This window comes from Rattus norvegicus, chromosome 10 (assembly GCF_021556685.1).
Source record: "Rattus norvegicus strain SHRSP/BbbUtx chromosome 10, alternate assembly SHRSP_T2T, whole genome shotgun sequence".
Taxonomy (NCBI): Eukaryota; Metazoa; Chordata; class Mammalia; order Rodentia; family Muridae; genus Rattus; species Rattus norvegicus.
This window is the reverse complement of record NC_141543.1, coordinates 101778409-101805092: the sequence shown is the minus strand read 5'-3', so window position 1 is coordinate 101805092 and position 26684 is coordinate 101778409. Positions and strand designations below refer to the sequence as shown.

The 26684-nt window shown below is 44.5% G+C and overlaps 1 protein-coding gene across 2 annotated transcripts in view; it reads right to left on the bottom strand.

Annotated features, from left to right (window-relative positions):
- Nucleotides 1-6697: 6697 nt before the first annotated feature.
- Nucleotides 6698-26684, bottom strand: part of Map2k6 (mitogen-activated protein kinase kinase 6) — a 114429-nt gene continuing 94442 nt past the window's right edge. The window contains 4 exon segments of one of the 2 annotated variants that reach the window (NM_053703.3): nucleotides 6698-7353; nucleotides 13262-13307; nucleotides 25045-25184; nucleotides 26561-26638. In NM_053703.3, the coding sequence (NP_446155.1) occupies nucleotides 7276-7353; nucleotides 13262-13307; nucleotides 25045-25184; nucleotides 26561-26638 (342 nt within the window). In that variant the 3' untranslated portion in view covers nucleotides 6698-7275. 2 annotated transcript variants of the gene reach the window in all.

The following is a 26684-nucleotide window of genomic DNA, read 5'->3' as shown; positions in this document are numbered from 1 at the left end:
ACTATAAGAACGAAAACCAGTGGGGATCTCTAAAATTATAACGATTAAGCACCCCTCAAAAGGGGGGCCCAATTGCCAAGTTCAAATGAAGACACCCATGGTCACGAATTTCTGAGAGTCCCAATAGTAGGCTATGTACATGTAAATTCTTTTAAAGAACTATTTTTTGAATGGGTACGTGTGTTTATTTGCGTAAGTTGTATGCACCACATGCATGCTCACGCTGGGGCCTGAGGAGTCTGAGAAAAGGCCTGAGAAAAGAACATCAGATTCCCTGCAAGGGGAGTTAGAGGCAGTTGTGAGCTCTCCATCCCATGTGGGTGTTGGGGACCTGATGTACTCTTCCTGTTGAGCCATCTCTCCAATCACTGAAATGTGCAAACTCCATCAGCACATTTGCATTAAAACACAAACAAAACACAACTTCCTTACTACAAAGTCCTTGAATTTGACTTCTGTATCTTTTTAAACTAGACCCCTCCTAGTTTTGAATAGGAAGATATTTCTATGGGAATTTTGCCTGAAGAGTGAAGTCTGGGTCAGGAACTGCAAAGAAAACCACCAACCAAGGCCCTGTCTCCAAAAATATGGCTGTGGGAGGAGGATATTTGCATAGCTGTTAAGAGCAGAGACTCAGAAAAGGTCCTCTCTGGATTTGGTGGAGAGATGCTTCCCATGAAAAGAGAGCTGTGCTCTGAAAGTTCTTGAAGACAGGTTTTGTTTTCCCAGTGTAACAAAAAAAGTTCTTTTCGATAGACTACCTGATCAAACATTTCAATAGGTCCTCTTAATGGGTCACTGAGATTTAGATGATACAGATAATGTAGATATCATGTAGATAATAAAGACACTATAACTTCCAAATGTGTCCAGTTCTGATGATGATAAAAGAAATAGCAAAGATCTCTGGATGACCACTGTCTTAGAGCAAATGGTAAAAAGACAGCGACAGACGATGACATAGCTTTCTGGGTACACAGGGACCCAACAGACTCTAAGGTTCAGAAATTCACTGGGGTTTGGGGGGGCAACCCAAGAGAAATCACATCAGAAAGGTGGTATTTTGCACAGGTCCCTTAAATCAGCAATATACTAATGGGTCAGTAAGAAAAGTGCCCCACCCAAGTTCAGAGGCAGAACTCTGAAATGGTCAGCTCAAGTTTAATCACAGTGAAAACAGGAAGTCTCTAAGCTCACCACTCACGGGAGGACTTTAGACCCTAAGCTACCTCAGATTACGCTCAGGGAAACAGACAAACAAACCAGTATATGGGTGAGCTGGGCACACTTCTGAAGAGGTTGGACTGCTGATGTAGCCTAGTGGGTAAGAGTGGTAATGGCAATGTAACACAGCAGGTAAAGTGATTGTCTAATATGCATAGAGCTCTGGGTTTAATTCTCAGCACCACATAAAACCAGATGTGATAGTGTACTCCATAATCCCAGCACTTGGCAGATGGAGGAAATAGGGTTGTAAGTTCAAGGGCATCCTCAACTACATAACAAATTTGAGGTCAGTCTGGGATACATAAGTTCTGTCTCAAAAACACCAATAAAATAAAATAAAATAGGATCAAGAGATGACTTAGTAGTTTAAGAGCACTTACAGATCTCCCAGAGGACGTTGAGTTTAGCTCCCAGCACCCACATCAACCAACTCATATTGCTTAGTATCTCAAGCTCCAGGAGATCCAATCCACACATACTTATACACATAGAAATGCATGTTCACAGACATAGACATAAATTTAAAGTAGAATAAAAGAATCATGTCTGCCTTCTATTTCTAACACCAACTTTGGTCTCACGAGTCCACTGTAGTTCTGAAAACAAAAGAGAAACAAAAGAGCTAGCATCTGGGTTTATGATTTGTCTTGCTTGAACAGTCCACTGCAGAGAAAAAGAAAATGTAAAGAGGCTAAGAGACAAGGATACAAATAATATCTAAGAATGAGCCTTTCCAAAACTAACCTAAGTCATGATGTCAACTATGTAGTAATAAAGAGAGTATCACTTAACCTTGAGGAAACTGTTCCGTCGCCTTCTAGAATAATAAATACTTCCCTGGAGAAATGAACAGATAACATTCATAGTACTAAATAAAGTCCTCCCGTGTTTTCTGATTTTATTTTCCTGTATTTGTCTTCCTAACAGGCCTCAGGAGCTAATCCAAATATGGAGCTGAAAACCCCAATCATACAAAATGTTGTGTTTGACCGTCTAAGACAGGCATTGGCAAACCATGGCCTGTGAGCTAAATACAACCCCTGGATTGGTTTTGTAAGGTTTAATTGTAGCACAGGTACCAGTTTTGCTCATTTAGGCATTTTCTGATGTCTTCAGATTTCAACAGAAGAGCTGAGAAGATACTACAATAACAACCAAAGAAACAGAAAGCCAAAAATATGTACTATCTGGGCCTTTATCGACACAGTCCTACATTCTATAACGTTGATTGATCTACATTCTATAGTAGTCTACTGATTTATAAGGCCCATAAACTTCCATCCCTCCCCCAACAAAGAAGTGCTTTCAAAATTGATAGTTCTTACATGCCATATGTTGTCCTAGAGAAAAAGTTCTAGTTTTCAATATATTTCCAAGGTAATTATAATTCAACCAATTAAGGCCATAGAAAACTTCCAGGTACTGGTGCCACACACCTCAGATCCCAGCACTCAATAGACAGAGGTAGGTGGATCTCTGTGAGTTCATAGCCAGCCGGATCTACACTGTGAGTTCAAGGCCAGCCAGGTCTACAGGGCAAGTTCCAAACCAGCCAGGGCTACACAGAGAAACCCTGTCTCAAGAAAAGAAAAGGAGGGGAGTGGAAGAGAGGAAAGGGAGGGGAGGAGGGAGGAAAGGAAAGGAGGAAGAAGAGGGGAGGGGAGGGGAGGAGAGGAAAACCAAAGACTATCTTTGCCTGTCAGTACATTCAACAGTGTTTTAAATGAATAGAGATCCCAGGAAAGAGAACCATGGCATCTCCAGAATGAAACAAATGAAATGTTTGTCTGCTCATCTGGTGTGGTAACTGTTTCTTCAGAGATTCACTGTGTGGCATTCTTCAACCACAATGTCTATCTATCTTCAACAGCCTGACAGAAAAGTGTCTCTTCCTTTTTGAAAAGTTTGAAAAAAAAAAAAAAAGACCATGAAGGTGACATTTATCCAAGTATCATTTCACTTGCTACCTCCGTAAAAGTAGGAGATTCCTTGAACCAGCAAATCCCCTTAAACTCAGGCTTTCTGACAAACACTCAGTGTGTGGTGTAATAGAAACTCTCTTCAGTTGGCTAGCAGAATATCAACTCTGACGAATTGTGTGAATACACAAATCTGATTGTCAAAGTCAGAGAAAGTAACAACCACACCAAGCCCCAAAAAAGTAAAAAGGGAATTAAGAACTAGATATCCATTCTTTTAAAACAGAAGAAACTTGTTTTTCCTAAACACTCCTGGAAGTGATTACTCTGAACAGAGGTAATGAAACCCTGTGGTTAATGAAGACCTTTTGGGGTTTAAACCATGACATCCTAGCCCCTCTCCACGTCTTCTGTGATTATATAAGACACTAGGTCAAGTCTATTAGGAGAATGGAGAAAAGTGATTGTCTTGGTACCAGTCTCCTCTACTGCACAGACTGTTTCTGACTGTTGCATTAAAAAAATTGTGGGGGTTGGGGATTTAGCTCAGTGGTAGAGCACTTGCCTAGCATGTGCAAGGCCCTGGGTTCAGTCCCCAGCTCTGGAAGAAAAAAAAAATGTGTATGTGTGAAGTGTGTGTGTTGTGTGTGTATTGTATGTACTTTTTGGTGTGGGTATGAGCACATGTGTGTGAATGAGTGCATATGTATGTGGCTGTGTGGAAACTAAAGGTCAGTGTGAGGGGTCTCTCTTCAATCTCTCTCCAAGTTTGTATTTTGTTTTGTTGTTTTGTTTTGAGGTAAGTTCCTTCTTTGAACTTGAGGCTAATAGCTTTGCTACAATGGTTGGCCAATGAGCTTCAGGGATCTTCCAGGCTGCCCTTACCTTCTAAGCATCTCCCTAGCTCTATCTGTTTTGTTTCTAGACTATGAAATCTATTAGCACACAGCTAAGGAACACCCAAGAATGGCTTCGATCTTTACCTTCATAAGTAAGGAGGCAGGCAAACGCAGATGACCAACAAGAAAGAGAAGGAAACAATACGGAGCGGCAGGGCTCGGTGACTGAGAACTCAGTTTTCAAAGTCGCTGGTCAAAGACTGAGCAAATCTCAGCATTGCATATGCCCAGCATCCACAAGCCTTGTGCTAAAATAACTCTGTAGGCTGGCTGATATAGTATGAGTTGTCAGGAGAAATACTGATGTCTGAGTGATAGTCTTCAAAGGACTGCTGCAAAGCATCTTGGGCCTAATTGTTTGATATGCTGAAGTATTCACTATCCTGGTCTACAGCATCACACACACACACACACACACACACACACACACACACACACACAAAAGGGGGAGGGGGTGCTAAGACAACCCATCAAAGGCACCATAAATAAGGAAACTTTGGCATAGGCAAATTCTTGTTAGGTTTAGAAGATAGACAAGGACTAGGAACAACGACCCATTTTGACTACATCTATCTGTACTCTCTTCCATCTCAGGGGACCATTTCAGTCTGACTTTTAATTAAGTGCCCTCAACCCTGGTGTGCATTAGGAACACATGAGGACCCTCCCTTTTCTTTCGCTCGCTCTTTCTTTCTTTCTTTCTTTCTTTCTTTCTTTCTTACCTTCAAGTACTACTTCCCCATCTCGACCTGGACCAATCAATTCCAAGTCTCTGTACCCACACAGGCACCTAAATGGCTCCAAAGTGTACCAAGCTTGAACTAGCAGCTCTTCCCACTACGGGTTCCTGCCCTGGGCTCCCGGACCTAACAGCCCAGGCACACAGGCACACAACCGGCTCTTGGTTAGAAGTGACTCAAAGTAGGCAAGTGATTAAGAGTAATCGGATCCAGACCAGAAAGACCAGAAGTTTCACTAGAAGTTGTAAGAAGGCTCCCCAGGGGGTTGGGGGATTTAGCTCAGTGGTAGAGCGCTTGCCTAGAAAGGGCAAGGCCCTGGGTTCAGTCCCCAGCTCCGGAAAAAAAAGAAAAAAGAAAAAAAAAAAGAAGGCGCCCCAGGCAGGAAGACAGATGTGACTTCTCTCTATGTCAAAGAAAGGAAACTGTCAGACTTAGAGAGGTGGGTGGGAAACTGGATGGGCAGTATCAAAAGGATAATAATACCACCTTTCTGGTAAGAAATAAATAAAACAGATGTGTCTTTAGAGCAGAGGAAGCTGTGCTTGGACCGGTACCAGGTGGAGGGGTGTTTGGAGGGATGGAGACACTGTAACCATTCACAACACACTTGGAAAGGTCATCTGTCATCAGGAGCGACCCACCTTTTGTTGGCGACAGGGTCTCCCACCGGCCTGGAATGTCAACATGTAGGCCAGGCTAACCCATCCATAGGCTTCCAGAGATCTCTCTGTCTCCCCCTCGGACCTCGCCATCACTGGTTTTATAGGCCTGCGCCACAAGGTCAGGCTTCTGTGGGTTCCAGGAATCTGAATGCAGGTCCTCACGCCTGAGACACCAGTGTTTTTGCTGACAGCCATCTCCTCAGCCCTGCCAATGGGTATCCCTCAAAACAGGCCATAAAAGAGATGCTGGAGTGTCCTGTGGAAGAGAGTCCTGAAGATACCAGTAACACAATGGAAACGGTACTGTTAATGCTTCCACAACCAGACGGGATGGAAGGGAGAATTCCAAGAGGTCAGGGAAGGGAATGGAAAAAAAAAAAAAAAAAAAAGCAGTGTTATTTTTTTTCCTCCCCCTTTTTAGCAAATATCTACCTTTTCCCTGCCACTCGGACCACATAATTTTAAACTAGAGAACTCACGATGCCTTGAATCACAAGAATTCGGTCAACCTGCAAGAGCTTGAGAGTGGAACGAGCTATTCCACATTGCTAGAAAAATACGTGGTCTGAGCCCACGCCAGCTCGGCAGTCTGTCGCAAGGCGCTGCTCTTCATTCAGTTTTCGTTTCATCAAAGACTGCTGCCCTTTCTCTTCTCGTATCACAGCCCTTCTAACAGGTAAGGCCTCTTTCTTCCTGGGACGTGAGAACGAACCAGCAAAGCAGGACAGTACGCGCATGACAGAAGCAGGCCTTGGGGCGTGTCCATTGAGGAGAAAGCAGAAAGCCTCATTTCCCTCTGCGAGCTTCCTCTCAGGACTCCTCTCAGGACTGACAGGTGACCTTCCAACTAATACAGGTGTTCCTAGACGCCACTCAGTAGGACTTGGCTAACAAATGTACTCACACCTATAAAAATAGACACACACACACAACACACACACACACACACACACACACACACATACACAGAGAGAGATAGGTAAATAGAAAAAGCATATTACTTCTCATTAATTTCATTTTTCCACTAATACTATACCACGAATTTGAAGAGAACCATTGTTTTTTGTTTTTTTTTTTTTACTCTTTGAGCCATGAAACAAGTGACTTTCAAATTTTCCAACGTTGGGGGAGGTGGGGTGAGGAGCATTAACTTTGACAGTTCATTCAAAAGATTCGGTGATCACCCACGGTGGAGTTGACGGTCGGGAGCAGCCGCCATGACAGCCGCAAGCCACAGTGCATAGGAAGAGCCCCTTTGCTTGAGATTTTTTTTTTATAATATTCTTAAAGATGCATATTAAATAACTTCCTCTGGACCACAGACATGATTGAACTTAAAAAATAAAAGCCCTATAAACACTGCCAAGTCAGCCTTGTCTCTGTATCTCCCTTCTTGCATAAAAATGGAATATTTCCAACCAAGCACTGAAACATAAATATTAAAATAAGTGGGATACGCTACGAACCTACTTTACAATCTCGTCAACTACTGTAGCACCTTGTTACCAGGGCCAATGCATTCATTTTGTAAAGAACACGAGAGATCCCAGAGGCTTGAGGACTCCTCGTATGCCTCGCCATTAAATATTTTATCACCTTTTCGAGTCCTAAGCCTCTATCATATTTCATCCATATAGAGAGCTCAGCCTACGCTAGAGATTCCAAGGCCCCCTTCGGAGAGGAAAAAGAAAAACAGGGAGAGGAAGCCCCTCAGAGAGGCAGGGTTCAATGATCTCAAGATGACTTTCTGTTGGCGCTGTGGTGAACTCACTTCGCCCTGTAAACCCACCAATCCACAGTAGGGTCAACCAGTCAAGTCCGTGGCTTTTTAGTCCCCGAGTATCAGTTTTACGAAAGACGCCACATCTGCTGCTTTGGCTTCATGGACGGTGAAAAATGGATGTTGCTAGGGAAGAGAAGACAAATACGTGTCGTCAATTCTGGGCACTGATAATATATAAAATTAGCAAATTAATATATCTGTTTAGTAAAGGGGTTAATAGGTCTATCAAGGCAAACTGGATTTCTCATAGTCCTTGTGAAATCAAGTGCACGTTTATTGACGGGCTTACCTCAAGGCTATCTCTTTATTGTCTCCTATTTTGATAAGTCTAGGTTTCCAATACAAAGAAATCTATAGTTTAAGTAACATAGGCCAAGTATGCTACATAATTCCATCCATAGGGAAACACAAAGATCGGCTAAGACCATCTCTCTAAAAAATTATCTCAGACAGCTGCAGTGGTAAAATGATTAAAACGCGACAGACTTAGCTTCCTCCACATCATGGGACAAGGAGCATGGTGGCAGAACAAGATACCAACGTAAATAAATGAGCAGGGGAGGCATCCGGGCCCTTGACATTGGAAAACTGGTTTGAACTAAAACAGCCTAGGCCATTTTCCAAGGCCACGTTCCCAGTGAAGACTAAGACTACATCTGTCCTGAAGAGTTTGAGCCATTTATAGACTATAAAGTAGACTGCCAGGCTATACTGGTCAATTCAGAAGAAAACTCCACTCAAAGATTAAAGGTTGAAAAAAGAAAAAAGAAAAGTTCTTTGTGTGTCGGGTTAAGTCAACTTAACGAGGTCATGTCTTACACCTTGTAGAGAAAAGGTAAGGCACGCCTCGAGAGCCCCCCATGTTCCAAAGCAAGTCCAACGACCAAGCCATTTCTTCTGTGTACCAGAACAATGCCTCGGTATCGCTCAGCTGGGCTAATAAGTGTTGGGCTGTAGCGCCTTCAACCTCCAGCTACAGAGAGAGATTAGGTCATGTTGTTCAGCAATTCTCGTGGGGAGAGAAAGAAGCAAAGAAACTGAAGAAGAAGCCCCTGAGGTACCCACACCGCACGCCCCTCCACCTCACCTGCCACACCCAGGTCTCTGACTAGCCAGGGGTACTACCTTTAGTGGCCACTGGGAACAGCTCCAGACGACCGTTTTCTCATGCAGTCATGACTCACTCTGCTTCTCTGATGAGGGGTTTCAGCTTGCAACCTTCGCTCTGCCTACCAGTAGGTTTTCTAATTATATTTGTTTGAAACCTGACAGCGGAGGGCCAGATGAGTCAGCTCTGTGGGGAACTGAGTGCCCACCCATGCAAGTCTTAGGAAACAATGCAGCGGGGGAAGGGAACAAAGGTATAAAAACCCCAAAGGTAGTGGGTGGTCACCGTGGAGCACTGTGACTCAGAACATGGAAAGTTCTTCTGTTTCTGCCCATTAGCGAGTGTGAGCTGAGTGCTGGCTCAGAGCCTTATGCCCAGCGTGAAGCTCTAGACTCCCCCATCTGCCACATACTGACACCCCTTTCGATGGCTGACCACTTACCAAGGTCTTGTTTTTGACCACTGTATTCATTAGCTTTCCCACATCCCCTTGACATTTGGGGAATCTTTTAGCGTGCTTGAAAAGCTCCTGAGTATCAAAACAGGACACGCCAAGCCTCCGATGGTCTGGATGGCTGAGTCCAGTGCCTATCTGCTCTACCTAGAGTCTTATTCTGTGGTCACTAGCTCAGTACATGGGGGCTCCAGTCCATGAATGGATTAAGTAATATGATCTTAAATCCTTAACTTGGAACAAGTCCTTTAGATGTCTTTTAGTTTATCCCACATTAAGAAAATACTGTGAGGGCCCGAGGACAAGAGATGAGAGTGTTGGGGGGTTTGGAGTCGAAGAGAGTTGAGAGCTTGATTCCTTCTATAAACGACTAAGAATAGGAAGGACAGCAACTTGGAGGTGGGCAAATGGGGTCCCAAAAACAATCTCCAGGCTCAGGCTCCAGCGTAAGCCTCTCTCCCTAAACAGGTCCAAGAGGGAGGACCCTGTACCATTTAGGAGTCCTGTGGTGCCAGGAAGAAACATGGAGGTTCATGGACATGCTGCCAGGAAGCAGAGTCAAGCCACATCACTAACAGGCCCCCAAAACATTCCAGGTACATACCTCAACCCCTAGGGCTGTGGGTTCAGTTCTTGTTTTGTACCGCAATCCAAATCTAGAACTTTCTCAGATATTTGGAGAGGACAATCACTCCACTGAGAAATCATCTGAACAGCCTGGCCACTATTTCTGGTGGCAAATATTTAAGACGGGGGTCATCAAACTATAATCCACAGACCAAGTCTAACTCCTTGTCTGTGGTGGTTTGAATGAGAAATGTCCCCATACAATCAGATGCTTGAATACTTGGTCCCCCACTTGGTGGCGCTGTCTGGGGAGGTTTAGGAGGTGTGGCCTTGCTGAAGGGAGTACATCACTGGGGGCAGCTTTGAGGTTTCAAAGACTCAAACCATTCTCAATTGGCACTCCCTGCTTCCTACTTCCTGCTTCAAGACTTGAAACCCTCAGCCCCACCTCCACCCCCCACCTCCACCCCCCACCTCCACCCCCGCTCCTGCCACCGCCACCTTGCCTCCACCATCAAAGGGTCTAACCTTCTGGAACTACTTGCCTAAATAAACCCTTCTTTCTCTAGGTGGACTTCGTAGTGTTTCATCGCCAGAATAGAAAAGTTACGATAGAGTGTCTGACTTCTAAATAAAGTTTTATTGGCACACAGCCACATGCTCACTTTGCTTTCCTACGCTAAAAATGGCTACTTTCGGCTTAGTTCATTTGCTTTAACAGCAACTACATGGCTCATTAACCTAAAATACTATCTAGACCATTACCAAAAAAGTGTTGGTTAATATCTGCTGTTGGAAAAAAAAAAATGCTACAAAACAGACGTTTGAGGAGATGAGCCAATAAGATGGGGCTTGCGGCACGTATAGCCCTCCATCTGAATTAGGGTGAAAATTATGGGGGATTCCGTAAAAAGTATATATCTGGGTTGGGGCCTTGATGATAATAATATTCCTTTATTTGGGGAAAAAAATCTTTTTTTTTTCCCTCTTCCTACCTCTTCACAAATTCCTAAAACTGAAACAATAGCCTCCCAGCACGTGTTGCCCAGTGCTGAAGTCAGGGAGTTCCGACTCAGAATTTCCATTTCAAAACCTCAATTCCACAGGAAAGCAGGGAATAGTTACGGTCTTAAAAGGCTCTCCATTTCCAGTACCACAAAGACTCTTGCCACAAAAGGTGGGGGCGAGGGCTGCCCACACAATCTTACATTACTAGACATGCCAACCCCCCTCCCCTTTTAGTGTTTGCTAGATTGTATCAGGAAGGCAGATGTCAACACCAGATGCCAATGTATAGGAAACCTTTTTTTTCTTTTCCTCAAATGTTTTCCGATGAAAGTTTTGATAAGAGGCCACTTAGATTGAAGAAAAAAAAAAAAAAAAAAGGATGGTCGGCACTAGCTGAACTACAGAGAAAATGTTATTGTATCAGAAATTAGTTATGAAACAGAGACTTCAGGATTCCAACATCCACAGGGTCCTATAGGAGTCATTCCCTGTCTATCACACCTTATGTGATATTATCTGTTAAATGTCCATGCATACCACAAAAGGGAAGTAGGGCCTGGAAGGGCCTCCAGTTGGTCACTTCTAAAAAATAATAATTCAAGAACAGATTTTCAACTCAAGCATGTAGATATACCCTCAAAGAGCACACATCTGTTGGGGTTTTCTTTCTTTCTTTTTTTTTTTTTTTGTTTTTTTTGTTTCTTTTTTTCGGAGCTGGGGACCGAACCCAGGGCCTTGCGCTTCCTAGGCAAGCGCTCTACCACTGAGCTAAATCCCCAACCCCGGGGTTTTCTTTTTTAGATATTTATTTTAAGTCTGTGAGTACACTGCCACTGTCTTCAGACACACCAGTCGAGGGCATGGGATCTCATTACAGACGGTTGTGAGCCACCGTGGGGTTGCTGGGAATTGAACTCAGGACCTCTGGAAGAGCAGCCAGTGCTCTTAACTTCTGAGCCATCACTCCAGCCCCCCACACATCTGTTTTCATAATAGCTGTTGACTGGTGAACACTAGACACTGCTCTTCTAAAGGAGGACAATGGAAGCTCAAGGAGATGGCCTGACTCCAATTCTTCTAATCAGAGAATGGCTCAGGGTTCAAGAAACCAAAGTCTATCCCCAGAACTCAAACAACACATGTCTGAGATGGCCACATCGGTCATCTTTTGATAACTCTTTTTTGATATTTTATTTTTTATTTTTATTTATGTATATACATGTGGGGAAGTGGAATGTTTATATACTCACGAAGACCTGAAGCAGACATCCAAATCCCTGAGGCTGTTGCTACAGGGCCCAGCATGGGTGCTAGGAAGTGAATTTAGGTCCAGTTCCTCTACAGCACATGCTTTTAACCACTAAGCTATTCTATAACTTTTATGAATATTTCCAAATGATTCTTGCTCTGTGTCTCAGCTACCCCAGAACACTGTCTAATAGGAGATACCGGGAGCATGTGCCTCTATGAAGCACTCAGCTGATCCAGACAGACAGTGGGGTTGTGGGTAGGATAAAAGAAAGCACTCTGTGACTGCTGTTGGCAGGTCCACTAACAAGGATCTCAAACTTTGCTCTTCCCACTCTTGGGATTGAACAACATCATAATTCTCCCGTGGTGGTTAGCGCTTTAACTGTCAACTTGGCACAACCCAAAAACCATCTGGGAAGAGAGTCTCAGTGAGGAATCATCTACACTGGGTTGGCCCGTGGGTATGCCACGGGAGACTGTCTGAACTGAGTTAACGGATGTGAGAAGATCCAGCTCACTGTGGGTGGCACCATTCCCTAGGCAGAGAGAGGGTCCTAACCTGGAGTGGTGAAGCAGAGCTAAATGCAAGCAGGCAAGCTAACATGTATTTATTTACTTCTGCTCTGATTTCCTGGCACTGGTAGAATAATCTGAAACCGTGAACCAGAATAACCCCATTCTCTTCTGATTTGCCCTTTGCCAGGATAGTTTATCACACAGCAACAGAAACAAAACTAGAACATCTCCCTCCCACTGTTAAAATTATAACCTTGATCATTGAGATAAACCTGAGAGGTGGGCCGTAAGCACACACTCACGTGTGGTCTAAATTCTTTCTCTCCAGAATGCACTTGTCCCACATCCTACATCTATTTAGGCAGAGGTGCTGTCCCAGAGCAACAGTGTTGAGGCTTTGTTCTCGTCCTGTTACTGATGGGAAGGACGATACATTCAGGATCATCTTTATTCCTGTAAAGGGACTTCTTTCCGCCAAAATGAAGACCAAAAATTAGAGAGGAAGAAGATCACTACTTCATCCAAGATTTGTTAACGAAAAATCGATGGGCCATATGGCTTGTCCCATCGAAGTCTCTGAACTCACATAACGAGCACATTTATAGTGGGAATCTTCCAGATTGGAAAGCACCAGATTCATGGACGTAAACATTTTCTAGGTTTACCAACATGGCAAACATCACTGGGAACGATGACCTATTCTGAGCTTGCACCAAAAACAAACAAACAAACAAACAAACAAGTATGAATGGGGCCGGCAAGATGGCTCAGTGAATAAAAGTACTTGCTGCCAAGCCTGAGGACCTGAGTTCAATCCTCAGGACCCACACATGGTGGAAGGGGAGAACTGACTCACTCCAGCAAGGCGTCCTCTGATCTCTACATGTGCACCGTGATATGTGTGCCCATAAATATACAAGTACATGCACATAGAATACATAAAATATTTGTAAAGGGTAAATATGAGTGATGAAGGGCCCTTAACTCTGTCTTATGTTCAGTTCGCAGGAATCAATCATATCTCAATGGATCCACTCCTCCCTAAGTGTTTATTTACACGCCATTTTAGCCACGGCTACGTCACGAGCTGTTTATTTGTTAACACGCACCAAAGTGTTTGCACTCACCATAAGCTCTGGATACGTGGGCCGTTCTTTGGAATTTTTCTTCAAGCTTAAAGAAAAAAAAATCACATTAAAAAATCTAACAACCATTTTTTTTTCACTGTTAGGACTTTAGAACCAGTGTAAAACCATAACTAATTTTTTTTAATGCACAAAGAAAAAGGTCTCCTATACTGGCTTCCATTGTGAATTGTAAACTCTTAGAAATTATGTTTTAAACTATGTTGGGCTTGCTTTAACATGAATAAGTATATATGTGGAGAGAGAGAGAGAGAGAGAGAGAGAGAGAGAGTGTGTGTGTGTGTGTGTGTGTGTGTGTGTGTGTGTGTGTGTGTATTTTCCTTTAATACATCGTGGGTGCCGTTCAGTCTAATTTTCTTACCTATAGCCATTGCATTTCCAAACCTATCTGTTCTTTCTTTCAAGGTAGCTTTTTATTCCCACCTCCTGGAAACAAAACCAGCAAATGTTCCTTCCAGGACACTAAGTATTCCTCACTGCCTTCAATGCGTGCCCCTCCCTGTTTGTGGTTCCCTTTTGCTTTTGTATGTTCCAAACCTGCCCTGAGACGGAAGCCACAAACCTCTATTTTACCGAGGAGGTGCTTCTTGTTCACTGTCTTGGTGGATAAGAAAGGAAAAGCATACTCAGTCAGCAAATTAGCAATGATTCTTAGAAATATTTTTGTGGTCATGCACTGCTGTCTAGCGGTCATTCGGTTCTCCAAATAGTCCAACACTTAACAACATTTGATACCAGAGGCAGTCCTCATAAAACAACGTGAAAGAGACCGGCCCATCGCCCCTGTCCTCAACCCACCCCTATCCTCTTTCCACTCCTGGGTCTAAAACGGAAAAGAAACAGTTTACTCCACATTAGAGTTCCTGGCTATAAAATGAAGGAAAGAATGCCCTTGAAAGCGAAGATGTACAAAATAACCGATAGCTTCCTGTAGTCACTGGGCCAGAAGATCATACATGAACGGGAAGAGAATCAGCGATAAAGTTTGAGAACCACAGTGTGACAGCTTATTAGCTTCCTGGGATTTGTGTTGCTAGGTCTTTTAGAGCAAGTGAGATCTTGAGCATCTGACAGGAGCTCTGCTACACCCACAGGAGTGAACCCCCTACGAGGGGTGCAAAGTACAAAACCGTGGGAGAGTGACGTCACTGGGCGACGCTGAACTATAGGTTTAAGCAAAATGAACTCCTCTTTAAAAATTAAAAGCTTTTGAACCAAAACAACTTAAAAGCAGCCTACCGGTTTATTCCAGGCAATGGTGTGGGTGGGAGCCAGGGAACCTGAGACAGGCTACAGGCAGAGGTGAGGACAGAAGTGTCAACCTGGAACTGAGGGTAGACCTAGGACCTAGTGGCCTCAGGGACCAGACAACCTATGAGAGAAAGTTCATCTCAACCGGGAATAAAAATAAGAATGCGTTAGAGAGAATGATCAACTGTCAGCATGGGGCTGATATGAGGATGTGTGCCTGGGTGGAATGAATGAACTTTTAACCCACCTGCTGGTGGCTTTGCATATGCCTACATCCTGTGGGTCAATGTTGGTGGTTCCCAATGGTGGCTATTCTGTACCTTCACCCCACGGGACATTTCTCAATGGCATCTCTGGTTGTCACAACGAGTTGTCAGTATCTGACAGGGGCAGAAGATGTTGCTAAGCAACCTTCAATGTGCAAACCTGCCACACCAAAGACAATCCAGTTGAAAATGTCACCGGTACAGACATCAAGAGGTCAAGAATACATGGACTGTGTGTAATTGGCTGGCCCTCTTTCTAAAAAAACAAAACAAAAACAAAAACAAAAAAACTTGCTACACCCTTCTCCGAATTGGAATGCAGTTTTAAGAACCTTCTCCAATTGGTCTACGTGCCACTTGCTTATAGTCTCATCGTGACTCCCTCACGCCTATCTCTCTCTCTCTCCTGTCTTCCTAGAAACAAAACGTTGTCTAAATTCAAGTACTAGTTCATCTGGGAAATAGTACAGAAGAAGAAATATCCTCTGGGGACACAGGTGCCTCCTTCAAAGATCCTAGATTTTATATTTAAATATATACAGAAGCCCCAAATATCCGGCTATTATTCAAATCTAAACCCAGAAATTCTCCTCCATTGGTTAAACAATTTAACTTAAGTCAATAAAAGTAACACAAATACAACATCAAAACTGCACTTGATAATCAAGGGACTAAATAGGAAATCTGAGGGGCCAGCAAGATGGTTCAAGGGGCAACGGGCACTTGCTGCCAAGCCTGGGAATCTGAGTTTGAATCTTGGAGCCCACACAGTAGGGGAAAAGACTTCTATAAGTTATCCTCCGACCTATATGTGCGCATCAGGGCAGCATGCACCCCACACATATCGGGGAGGGAGAAAAGAGTGGGGGGAGGGGTCAAGGGAGGAGGGAGGGAGTGAAGGAGGTGGAAGGAGAGAAGGGAGGGATGAAAAAATAAAAATGTTTAAAATACATTAAATCTATAACTTCCCATGACTAACTGTTTACTCAACAGCAGAACGAAGAGATTGGTTAGTCAAGAGGAATACCTTGACCTTGAAGTGCTAACATAAAGAATTCTCCTTGCAACCAGCCAGTGCTGGTGTCTGGCTCCGTTTATTGTGCCACAAAAGGGTTCTCTCTTCCCGGTTGGCTAAAGGCCTTAAAGATCCATTGTGACTTTACAGAAAGAATCCGGGACCTTGCACAGATTAGGCAAGCACTCTGTCACCAAGCTACATCCTCAGCCTCTGGGCTTTCAAGTTTTAAGTAAAAGTGACCGTGAGACAGGACACTTTCCTCCCCAGAACAGTTTATAAAACTTCCTCTCTTGCTTGAATCCATTTTCTTTTTAATGTGGGTAAAGTCATCCCCTGGTTGACCAGGCACAAAGTATGTAAGATCCTTCAGACCTCACAGGCTATTGCTCAACTGCCATTAAGTTACCTCTTAACCTCCCTAATCAGAAGGGAAAGTTTACCCCCAACTACAGAATTCTAATGAAAAGGTCTTTCACAGTGGCCGGCCTTCATAATGATGTCTGCAATTCCAGTACTCGGGAGGTTGGAGCAGGAGGATTACAGAATCAAGGCCAGCCTGGGCTACACAGGGACTTTTAGGACAGCCTAGTGTATACAGTAAAACTCTATCGAAAAAGAAAGGAATAACAGAGAAAGAGTTAGAGGCAGAGAAATAGAGAGAGAGAGAGAGAGAGAGAGAGAGAGAGAGAAAGAGAGAAAGAGAGACAGAGAGACAGAGAGAGACAGAGAAAGAGACAGAGACAAAGCTACAGAAAGAGAGAGACAAGAGGGAGGGAGGGAGGTGGAGGAAGAAGGAAGGAGGAGAGGGAGGTGTGGAGGGAGGGAGGGTGAGAAGAAGGAAGAAAAGAAAGAAAGCAAAGTAAGACTATTTGGTGAAAGAGTGAAATAATATAGCCTCTTCTTTCCATCTTTTCAATCAAAATCACTTCCAAAGAGGCACTAGGAGTAATAGTAAAATACCCAAGATAAAGTTGGGGTGGAAGCAAACTTTCCATGTTTAGTAGAAAATGCTTGAAACTCAATATAAAATAACAACCTTGGAGTTCAAAGGTACACCACTTTCTTCTTGAATGGAAGTCTGGCTTTTGAATGTCCGAGTGGCTTGTCATTTTCAAGTGTACAATTAGCTGATTTCTCTAATTCCCCTTCCAAAGGGTGCATCTCCTGACCATGGCTGACACTACAAACCCGATCCTCGCTGTCTTGAGGATTGCTAGCTTGAAGTTCGTGCTGACCAGGAGCTTTCTGCCTATCTGAGCTCCCCCTGATCATTTCCAAGAAGGGCTATTTGGTGTGTCCACGGAATAAAAACACACGGTGTGCCTCCGAAGCCATACATTCATCAAAAGATAAATAATACCCACTGCCCCTTTTACTCTCCTGCTCTGAACAAACAGACTGTGCTTAATCGACTGTTTGATTTTAGCTACTCTGAGTCAGACAGTATTGACATCTGGATGAGCCTCCAACACACTTGGGTATGGCAACAGGCTAGCCGGCTGGGCACCAAGACTACAGAGTCAGCCCTGAGGAAATACAAACGTAAGTCTAACTATTTCAGCAGCAGGCAGCTTATTCCAGAGACTTCCCTGTGTCAACACGGGTGAAAAGGTTAGAGTGAGAACTGTCGGGCCAGAGAACAGGTTCAGTACATAAACTGCTCCTCACCCAAGAAGCATGAAGACCCAAGGTTGATCCCAAAACCCACATAAAAAGCCAAGAGCAGCAGCACACACTGCTAATCTTAGCACTGGGGAGGTAGGGACAGAAGGATCCTTGGGCTTCATGGCCAGGCAGCCTAATTGAATAAAAGACCCCTCCTCAAAATACAAAGTGGTCGTACCCACGAAATGATGCCTGAGGTTGACCTCAGCTCCCCTCACGTGCACACACACCATCTATATACCCACGAAACCATACACAACATATGTATATGAACACATATATACCCAAACACGTGCATGATATATATACATATATACATATATAAGTATATGTGTGTATGTGTGTGTATATATGTGTGTTGTGTGTCTGTGTGTGTGTGTGTGTGTGTGTGTGTGTGTGTGTGTGTGTATGTGTGTATGGTCTATCTGCTAAGATCTCATTTTTAAAATAAAACAATATTAAATCTTCTACAAGACTAGACTGTAAGGATTTTCTATTACAAACATCCAAAAGCAAGTTCTCTGGTCATGTGCTGGTTTGAATGAGAAAGGTATACACACACACACACACCATAGTCTCCCATGTTCAAATAGTTGGGCCCCATTTGATGGCACTGTTTGGGGTGGTTAGAAAGTGGGGTCTTACCGGAGGAAGTATGTTACAGGGGGATGGCGTCAAGAACTTACTATCTTAGCCTACTCCCTGTTCACTCTCTGCTTCCTGCTTGAGATTTAGACATGAGCCCTTAGCTTTTGCTCCAGGTGCCAAGCCTGCTGCCTGCTGCTATGCCTCCCTGTGATGATCAACTTATCCCACTGAAACCATAAACTCTTCCACATGTCTCCTTAAGTGTGGTCTTATATGTAACGTGTAACTAATACCGGTTATTACCGCCCACCTTAGAAGTTCTTTAAGATCGATCTCAATGATAAAAACATATATTGGGAAAAAGGAGCAGCCTTCAGTTGTGCTGTTTTTAAATAAATACATAAAGGAGGTATTTTTAAATCACTGTTTCTTTGTTTCCTTCTGAAATACTTCAAGATATCGACATAGGCAAAAACTTAAAAATAAACAAAAACAAAAACAAAAAACAGGACTCCAAAACCACAGAAAATAATCCCAAGAACTGATGAGTGGGATTGGGTTGACATTTAAAAGTTTCTGTGCAACAAAAAGAAATCATTCTCAGAGTGAAAAGGACTATCTATACTACATAATGACAAGTCTTAAATGCCCAGAGAATAAATCTTCCAACCAATAAACGGGCTAAGGGACCAAATCAGAAGAAGCACAAATAGCCTTCTTGAAACTTGAGGTTTTCGGCATGCTTAGCTATTCCAGAACTCCAGATCAGCAGTACTTTGAAATTCCATCTCATCTCAGCCACGGTGGCTCTCACCTAGAGAAGGAGCAGAAAGAATGTGCAAGCCAGAAAACCAAAGGTTGGAAGGAACGCCGTGAGGCGTCACGTTCTGCACACGACACGGCCTTTGCACACATCCACTTACAGCAGCAGCCAGAAGACCTGACGAACAAGACATTCCAGCATGGATGTGGATTCTCCCTGGAGACCCCACCGCTGATGGGGGATCTGTGTGGTTGATGGCGGCTTGACAAGAGAATGTCTCTCTCGTTTGACGACCAATGGCACTGGCTGGACTTAGAGGATTATTAATGATCATTTTTAAAGGACGTAAGGCCGGGAGGCAGAAAACATGGAAATGAGAAGTGGGGTAGTGGTGTACAGATAAAATACACTGTGTATTACATGTGTGAAATTTTCAAACAATAAAACAAACTTCCGGTGAGGGTGTGGGAGAGAGAGGGGCCTTTAGCCACTGCTGCTGGAGAAGGAAGCTTCTACAGCTACTTTGGAAATCTGTGTGGAGATTCTGAAGGAAAAATCAAGACTAAAACTAAAATTACCACAGAATCCAGATCTATCACCACCAGTGCCATCACCCCTCTTTCCAGGGAAGGAACCCTTAGCCCATCCGGAAGAGGTGACAAGAGAGCACATTCTGGTGCCAGTTATAACTAAAAGGTCCAACACCCATGTGGATGGAAAAAGAAAATGTGTGTGTGTGTGTGTAGGTGTATGCATTTATATGTGTATGTAAGACTGTGTGTAAGTGTGTAGGTGTATGTGTTTGTATGAATGTGTATTGTTAATATATACACATGTAAGACTCTGTGTGTGTGTGTGTTTGTGTGTGTGTGCAGGAGTATGTTTGTATTTATATGTAGGACTGTGTGTAAGTGTGTAGGTGCATGTGTTTATCTAAATGCGTAAGAGTGTGTGTGTGTGTGTGTGTGTGTGTGTGTGTGTGTGAAGGGGTATATGCATGTGTGCAAGTGTGATGGTTATTCAAGGTTGTCAACTTGACTCCATCTGGAATTAACTAAAACCCAGGGGGCTGCTTACCCTTAAAAGGGCTCTTTCTCTTTTTTTCTTAATTAAATCATTTAAAGTGGAAAGACCCACTTATATTCCAGATTGAGGCGAGAAGATAGATCTTTAAGCCAGATCTTTTGAGGTGGAACGATCCACCTGTAGTCAGGGCCACACCTGCTGGTGGCAGCCTACGTAAAGGACATGGGAGGAGGAAGCTGGCTCCCCTTGCCTGCTTGCTCTCGCTCTCACTGGCAAGTCTGTTCCTTCTCTGGCATTAGAGCCTACTTCTTCAGGATTCAGAATCTCTCTCTCTCACTCTCTTTCTCTCTTATATATGAATAAGAATGAATCAGTTCTGTTCATCTAAAGAAGCCTGACTAATACAGTAGGAATGCAGTAAGGTGTGTGTGTGTGTGTGTGTGTGTGTGTGTGTGTGTGTGTGTGTAGGTATGTGTTGGGGGGGTCATGATGTAAAAAGGGACCATGAGAAGAGAAGCATCTGACAGGGAGGGAGGGAAGGAGAGCATGTGACACGGAAGGAGAGACACTCTTGTGGGGAGCAAACAGACCAATAACGGTAAGAGAGTGCAGAAGGGGGCTGGAGAAGGAAACACTAAGAACAAAGTGTGTGAGAATACACCCCCCCCCAAAAAAAAAACAAGTATTCCACGTGTTAAAGACTAATTGTGAAGAAGGAAAACAGATCAACATCATGAGGAGTAAGTACCCACACTTCCCTTCCTTCATCCAACGTGCTATTTGCTCTGATGCTGCTGAAGAAAAGGGAAAGAGAAACACTCAGTACCTAGCCCTCTGGGCTTGAGTTAGCTGGGTACCGTGACGGTGCCTTTCTCGAGAACCCCGTCTGCCTCACAGAAGGTCTTTTTCTCTGTGTCGGTTGCCCGTGTGTGTTCCCAACTGCTGTTTCGCTGTGCAGCGCATGAGGCGTCTCTGTTGCTATCCATTGCACTTCCGATTCTTTCCTGCCCTTTAATTTTTCTTTAACTTTCAGAGAAAACAAATCCAACCCGGACCTCCAGACTGTATCACTTCCAGTTTGTACCACTTCTGAAATCCACGACCCCCTTTCTCTGCTTGACACAGAGATCTAGGGCCACCGGGAAAGGTCATAGCATGACTGAGTTGCATCTGTTTAATGACAGCACTTGAAAAGAAGAGAGCTTTCTGTGAAAAACGCACCAGCAGGACAGCTACATGATTAGGAAATGGAAATCACGGGTAAGAGCTAGGGGCAAAAAGTAAGCTTCCTTCAGGGATACGCACTTTCCCGAGAGTTCTTTCTACAACATCAAGCTCCGTTCTAAACTGTCAATAGCAAAGCTAATGAAATGATGCTGGCCCTAAGCACGGAATGGACTCACACGGTGATATAAATGAAAAATAAAATGTTATCTATCGTGGTGGTTTGAATATGCTTGGCTCAGGGAGTGGCACTATTAGGAGGCGTGGCCTTGTTAGAATAGGTGTGGCCTTGTGGTAGGAAGTCTGTCATTGTGGGCATGGGCTTTAAGACCCTCATCCTACCTGCCTGGAAGCTAGTCTTTCCCCTAGCAGCCTTCAGATGAAGATGTAGAACTCTCAGCTCCTCCTGTACCATGCCTGCCTGGATGCTGCCATGTTCCTACCTTGATGATGCTGGACTGAATCTCTGAACCTGTAAGCCAGCCCCAATTAAATGTTGTCCTTATGAGACTTGCCTTGGTCATGGTGCCTGTTCACAGCAGCAAAACCCTAACTAAGACATCTATAAAGGCTGGAGCCACTCTAGTATATAAAAGGTGTGTGTATGTGGTGGGTGGGCGGGGGGCGGGGGGGGGGGTCACTGCAAAAACTCAGATAGTTTCAACCCAATTTTATGTTCATTCTCAGCATCACAGCAAACACTGTGGTGGTTTACAGCATAGTGGGCGAAAGCCTTACTAACCAAGCCACTACAGATGATCCTACCAAGGATCTGAAGTCCAACCAAGGACACACGAGGATGCTCAGAGCTGCCAAGCTGGTTCTCTTCTGGTGTTACCCAATCTCCACAATGATAAAGAAAATCCCTCCTTTACATGGTCAATTCCTGAGAACGCAATTCCAAAAACAAGCAATACTGAACTATCTGAGGAGATCTGTGGGGCCAGAGGGATGGCTCAGTGGTTAAAAGCACTGACTGCTCTCACAGAGGACCTAGGTTCAGTTCCCAGCACCCACACAGTAGGGCACAACAGCCTGTAAACATAATTTTGAAGAATCAGTCTCTTCTGGCTCCCATGGGCTCCTGCAAACATACACTCAGGTACACATGCATACCCATAAAAACAAACAAATAAAACCTTTTGTAACTTTCAAAGAGACCTGTCCTGTGACAGCTTCTAGGCTGACATGTTTTTAACGAACTCCACAAAAGAGCCAAGCTGCTATGAAGTCACATAGAGTTACCAAGGTTCGCTGGCTTCCACCAGTTACAGCAAAGCCAGAACTTGTCAATAGCCCAAAATAGTTACATAAATAAAATACGGTGTCTGGGAGCTGAAATTCATAGAAAAAGATCAAGAGATCCCAGAGGAGCAGCCACGAGCATTCTGAGAGTCATGGGGGAGGGAAGGTATAGCAAGGTCATTATAGAAAGATCAATAACATGGGTAACCTCAACTCTCCCCACATGGGCGCATACATTAACATTAGAACAGGTGCTTGTCTCTCAAGGTCTTGTGTTTTGTATACTGGGGCCAGAACGCAGAGCCTCCGACACACCAGGAAGTTGTTCTACTCTCCTCAGCCCCAACACTATTTTTAATAAATATTGGCAAAATGTTTCAATGCTTCGATTCTTTGCAAAAGTAAAATAAATAAGTAAATAGCTGAGCAAAACGAAGTCTGACACGGGAAAGTAACGAATGATGTTACCACTTATGTCTGAGGAGCACTCAGGAAGACTCAGAAGCTGACAGCAGGTTCACAGAACTGACAGCTAACCCTGGGTTCTCACCACATGCGGAGAGATTGCATGGGAAGTTTGCTAGTAGGGCTCAGGGGTCAGCACCTGGGCAAACTTTGCCAGTGACTGACCCATGAATGAGGAAGACTACGGGAATCACAGAGGAAGAGTCTGCATTTTACAATCATTCACGCCTGCCTTCTGCTTCACAAAGCTTCATGAAATACCCAGAATCCTTAGAGCAGGGGTCCCGGAGGGGAAGAGAAATAGAAAGGGAAGCCTGAAGACACTTCCTTACACGGGTTCCTCTCCTGAGAACTCTTGGAGCCAACCGTGCACCGTGACTCATGGCTTTTCCTACGTGACCTTTAAACACTTGAGGATAAAAGGGGGAAAAAGTGAAGCAAGATAAAAACACGAACGGTCAAGTTTTTTAATCTAAAAAGCAAAATCGTGACCCAGTTTCAAAGTGGCAGATGCATCGCCTCGCCCACACAAAAATCACTCAAGGGAAACAGGAGGCGCTTCAGGGGAACGAAGAGGGGGGAGGACGCATTTTTATTAAAGATGCCCAATAACACTGTCCTAGAGCCCAGTATTCCAGCTCTCTCTGGTCTTTCCGCCAAAATGAAAACTCACAATAAGGCGCTATGGTAGCCTTGTAAAACTCTAAAGGGACGCCAGGATGGGGAAGAGGGTGGGTGAGCACCAAGTACGGGTCCAAGGAGCCTTAGGCAAAACAGCATTGCCCTGTCTCACCGTGGTCCCCAGTAAAAGCTGTACTTAGAACTTCTTGCTTCTACCGCAAGACCAAAGGTTCCTTCAGTATCCTCTGTACCTCAAGGCGTCTTCCCAGGTCTAGGTCAACCCACAGTGGCAAGTATGGTTGGGAAACGGCTTGCTCCAAGAGACACAGGACCAGCGCTAGCTCTGACCCACCCACACCCTCTCAGCTTCCCATCTGCTTTCCCAGGATCGCCATCTACACTGACTCGGTTCCACTTCGGGCTGTGGACTGGGCCTCCTCCTCCCAGCTGCCGCTACGCTAGGACGCTAAGCATCATGGCCGTCGTGTAGACAGAAATCGTGTGAGTATCTGGAAGGTGTTATGTCCTCTTTTAAACCCCTCGGAACTATAGTAGTCATTTCCCTCTCTCTCCGTGCTCCAGCCCTCTTTGGGTTTGCCTCCAAGCCCCCGGCAGTACTGTTATACCTACCCTGACAAGTGCATCCCCAGTCAACATGGGCTCTGAACAAGGCAAAGTTCTGCCGGACTTGGAAGCACCCAGGAGACATCCTTGAATGGCCCACAATCTTCTCAGTCAGTCCCAGGGAATCTTTATCCCCCACCCCTAGCCTTCCCGTATGCCTTGCTAAACTTTGGTCCTATGCTGTAATCGATATCAAACTCCTTGAGGCTGTAACTGGAATAAAATACCCTGATAGAACATGGCTTAAAGGGGAAATGATTTATCTCAGCTCACAGCTCTAGGCTAAAGGCCAGCATAGCAGGAAGATGTGGCAGTGGGAACTTAAACCCTGCCACACCACATTCACGGTCAAGAGCAGAGAGAAACAGACCCATCCCTGTTTCGAATCCGTAGCTCCGTTTCTCCCTCGTACAGTCCCGGAGCCAAACCCAGGGAATGGCACCGTTCCCTTTTAGGCTGGATCCTTGCACATCGATTAGCAGAATCAGAACAATGCCCCACAGATTGCCCACCAGCCAACCTGTCCTAAACAACAGAGACTCCAGATTGGGTGAAGGTGAAAATTAAACTGGCCGTCACAGGGTCTGGGAGAGTGCTTTCTTGCTTTGGTGATGCAATGAGGTACAATCCTTCCGATGGGAACACCTCTCCTTCCTTACTCACCTCAGTTAGGGAAATACCTCTCCCATGGCCTCAGCTCTGGATTTATTTCCTCCGACACACACACACAAAAAAAAAATCCCATGGGAATTTGTACCCTCCAGATACCTATGCAATCACCCTCCCCAGGTCACGCTGATCCCCAATGCTTTCAAATAAATACTGGCTCGTACTAGCCTTGGAACTGGGAGCAGAGGCAAGGACTATCTATGTTCTGCAGCGCGCAGAGGACATACCCCAAGGATGCTTCTGGAATGAGCGTGTGTGATGGATCAGACTCCACGGAGGAGAGTCGTGAGAGTGACTTGTCGTCTCTGGCATAGATATGTGGGTGCAGGGGCTCTCTTACCACTGTGAGGTAAAGTCAACGAAGTCAGCAGAGAACTTGTCCGCTGGGAGTTGTGGAGACGGCTCTTCTACCACCTGTTTTAGCTGCTGGAAGGGCGTTCCCCAAGAATCATAGGGAAACCGGAGGATGGCCAGCTCAATCTAAAAGGAGGGAAGGGGGGAGGCAACCATTTAATGAACGCTCATTAGGAAGCAGCTGTGTTTCCCTTTAGGAGGACTAGAGACGAAGATCAAGTACAATTAGGGAAGAAAAACAAGCTAATAATCTGTTCTCACAAAATCGTAGTGCTGACTGCTCCTTTAAATATTATCTTACCAGTGACGAATAGTTACACCTACCTAAATAAATGAGTCCCTTGATAACACCCGGACCTATTTCATAAAAAAAACTTATCAGCCAACAGCATTAAAGTTCAACACAGGAAAGAACCAGTTTTTCAAACTTCTGGCCCAAATGGGAATTCTTAGACTTTGGCAGCACTGTGCCTCTGGTGCCACCTACAGGTCTCTTGGTGAAATGGAACATTAAAAAAAAAAAAAAAAAAGTTACCCAGGACCCAATGACTGACTGATCTTTTTTTGGACTTGAGTGAAGGCCACTCAAGAATCATTACAGAATCACATGTTTTCTGGGCAGGGACATGGAATAACTCACTGGGCAGTAGCCAGGACCGCAGTGGGTAATTCCAGACCTCAGCGATATACTAAAAAGGTACAGTCACAGAGGTTACAGATAAGGCACTGGCTGTGTGGCCGTGCTGGGGAAAGTACGGTATCCCTTATCGTGTTCCGAGGATAGATCTAAAACTTCAACAGCCAAAACTTCCACCCGGACAGTGTTCCGTGCAGAGTTTGGGACCTTGCCCAGCTGGCAGAGTGTTTGAATAGCAGCCGTGAATCCGGGGGTCAACCCCTAGCGTGATAGCAAACTATGCATGATGGTGCGTGCCTGCAATGCCAGGACTTTGGGAGTGGAGAGACGAGGGTCGGAAGTTCAATTTTGCCTGGGCAACGTGAGATCTGGCCTCAAAATATTAAAATGAAGTACATGACCTAGTGCTTGGCTTATCAGAGGCCAGACACGTTAGCAGGGTGGGGTTGGTTTTTTTGTTTTGTTTTGTTTTGTTTTGTTTTGTTTTGTTTTGTTGTTGTCCTGGTTTTGGAACCTAAGCTTCTTGTCTTGATCCTGATCCTTTCATTTAAACTACCAAAAAAAAAAAAAAACTATTAATCCCTTTTCGATCAGGAAGATCGCCAGTGAGAATACGTGAGTCTTTGAAGGTCATATGACTGGTAAAAGTCAGAAAAGGAGGAAAATTTGGACTGCCAGACCTCACTGTACGGTTTCCACTGTACAGCACTGCCAACAATCAGCCCTGGAAATCAGCCCGCTCTCTCAGACAGGAGAGGGTGCTCGAGTGTGGTATCAGGAGCATTTGTTTCTGGGTCCCCAAAGCCCACCCCGTCTGTGGGTTTGCACTCAGAACCTTGTGGCCCGCAATGATGATATAAGTTACCATGGTGATGCCCAGACTCCAAATGTCAGACTTCACACTGTACCCCTTCTGGTTGAGCTCTGGATTTATTCGTTCAGGCTGGAAAAGAGACAGACAGCTAAGAAACGGAAAAATGATTTGTAAC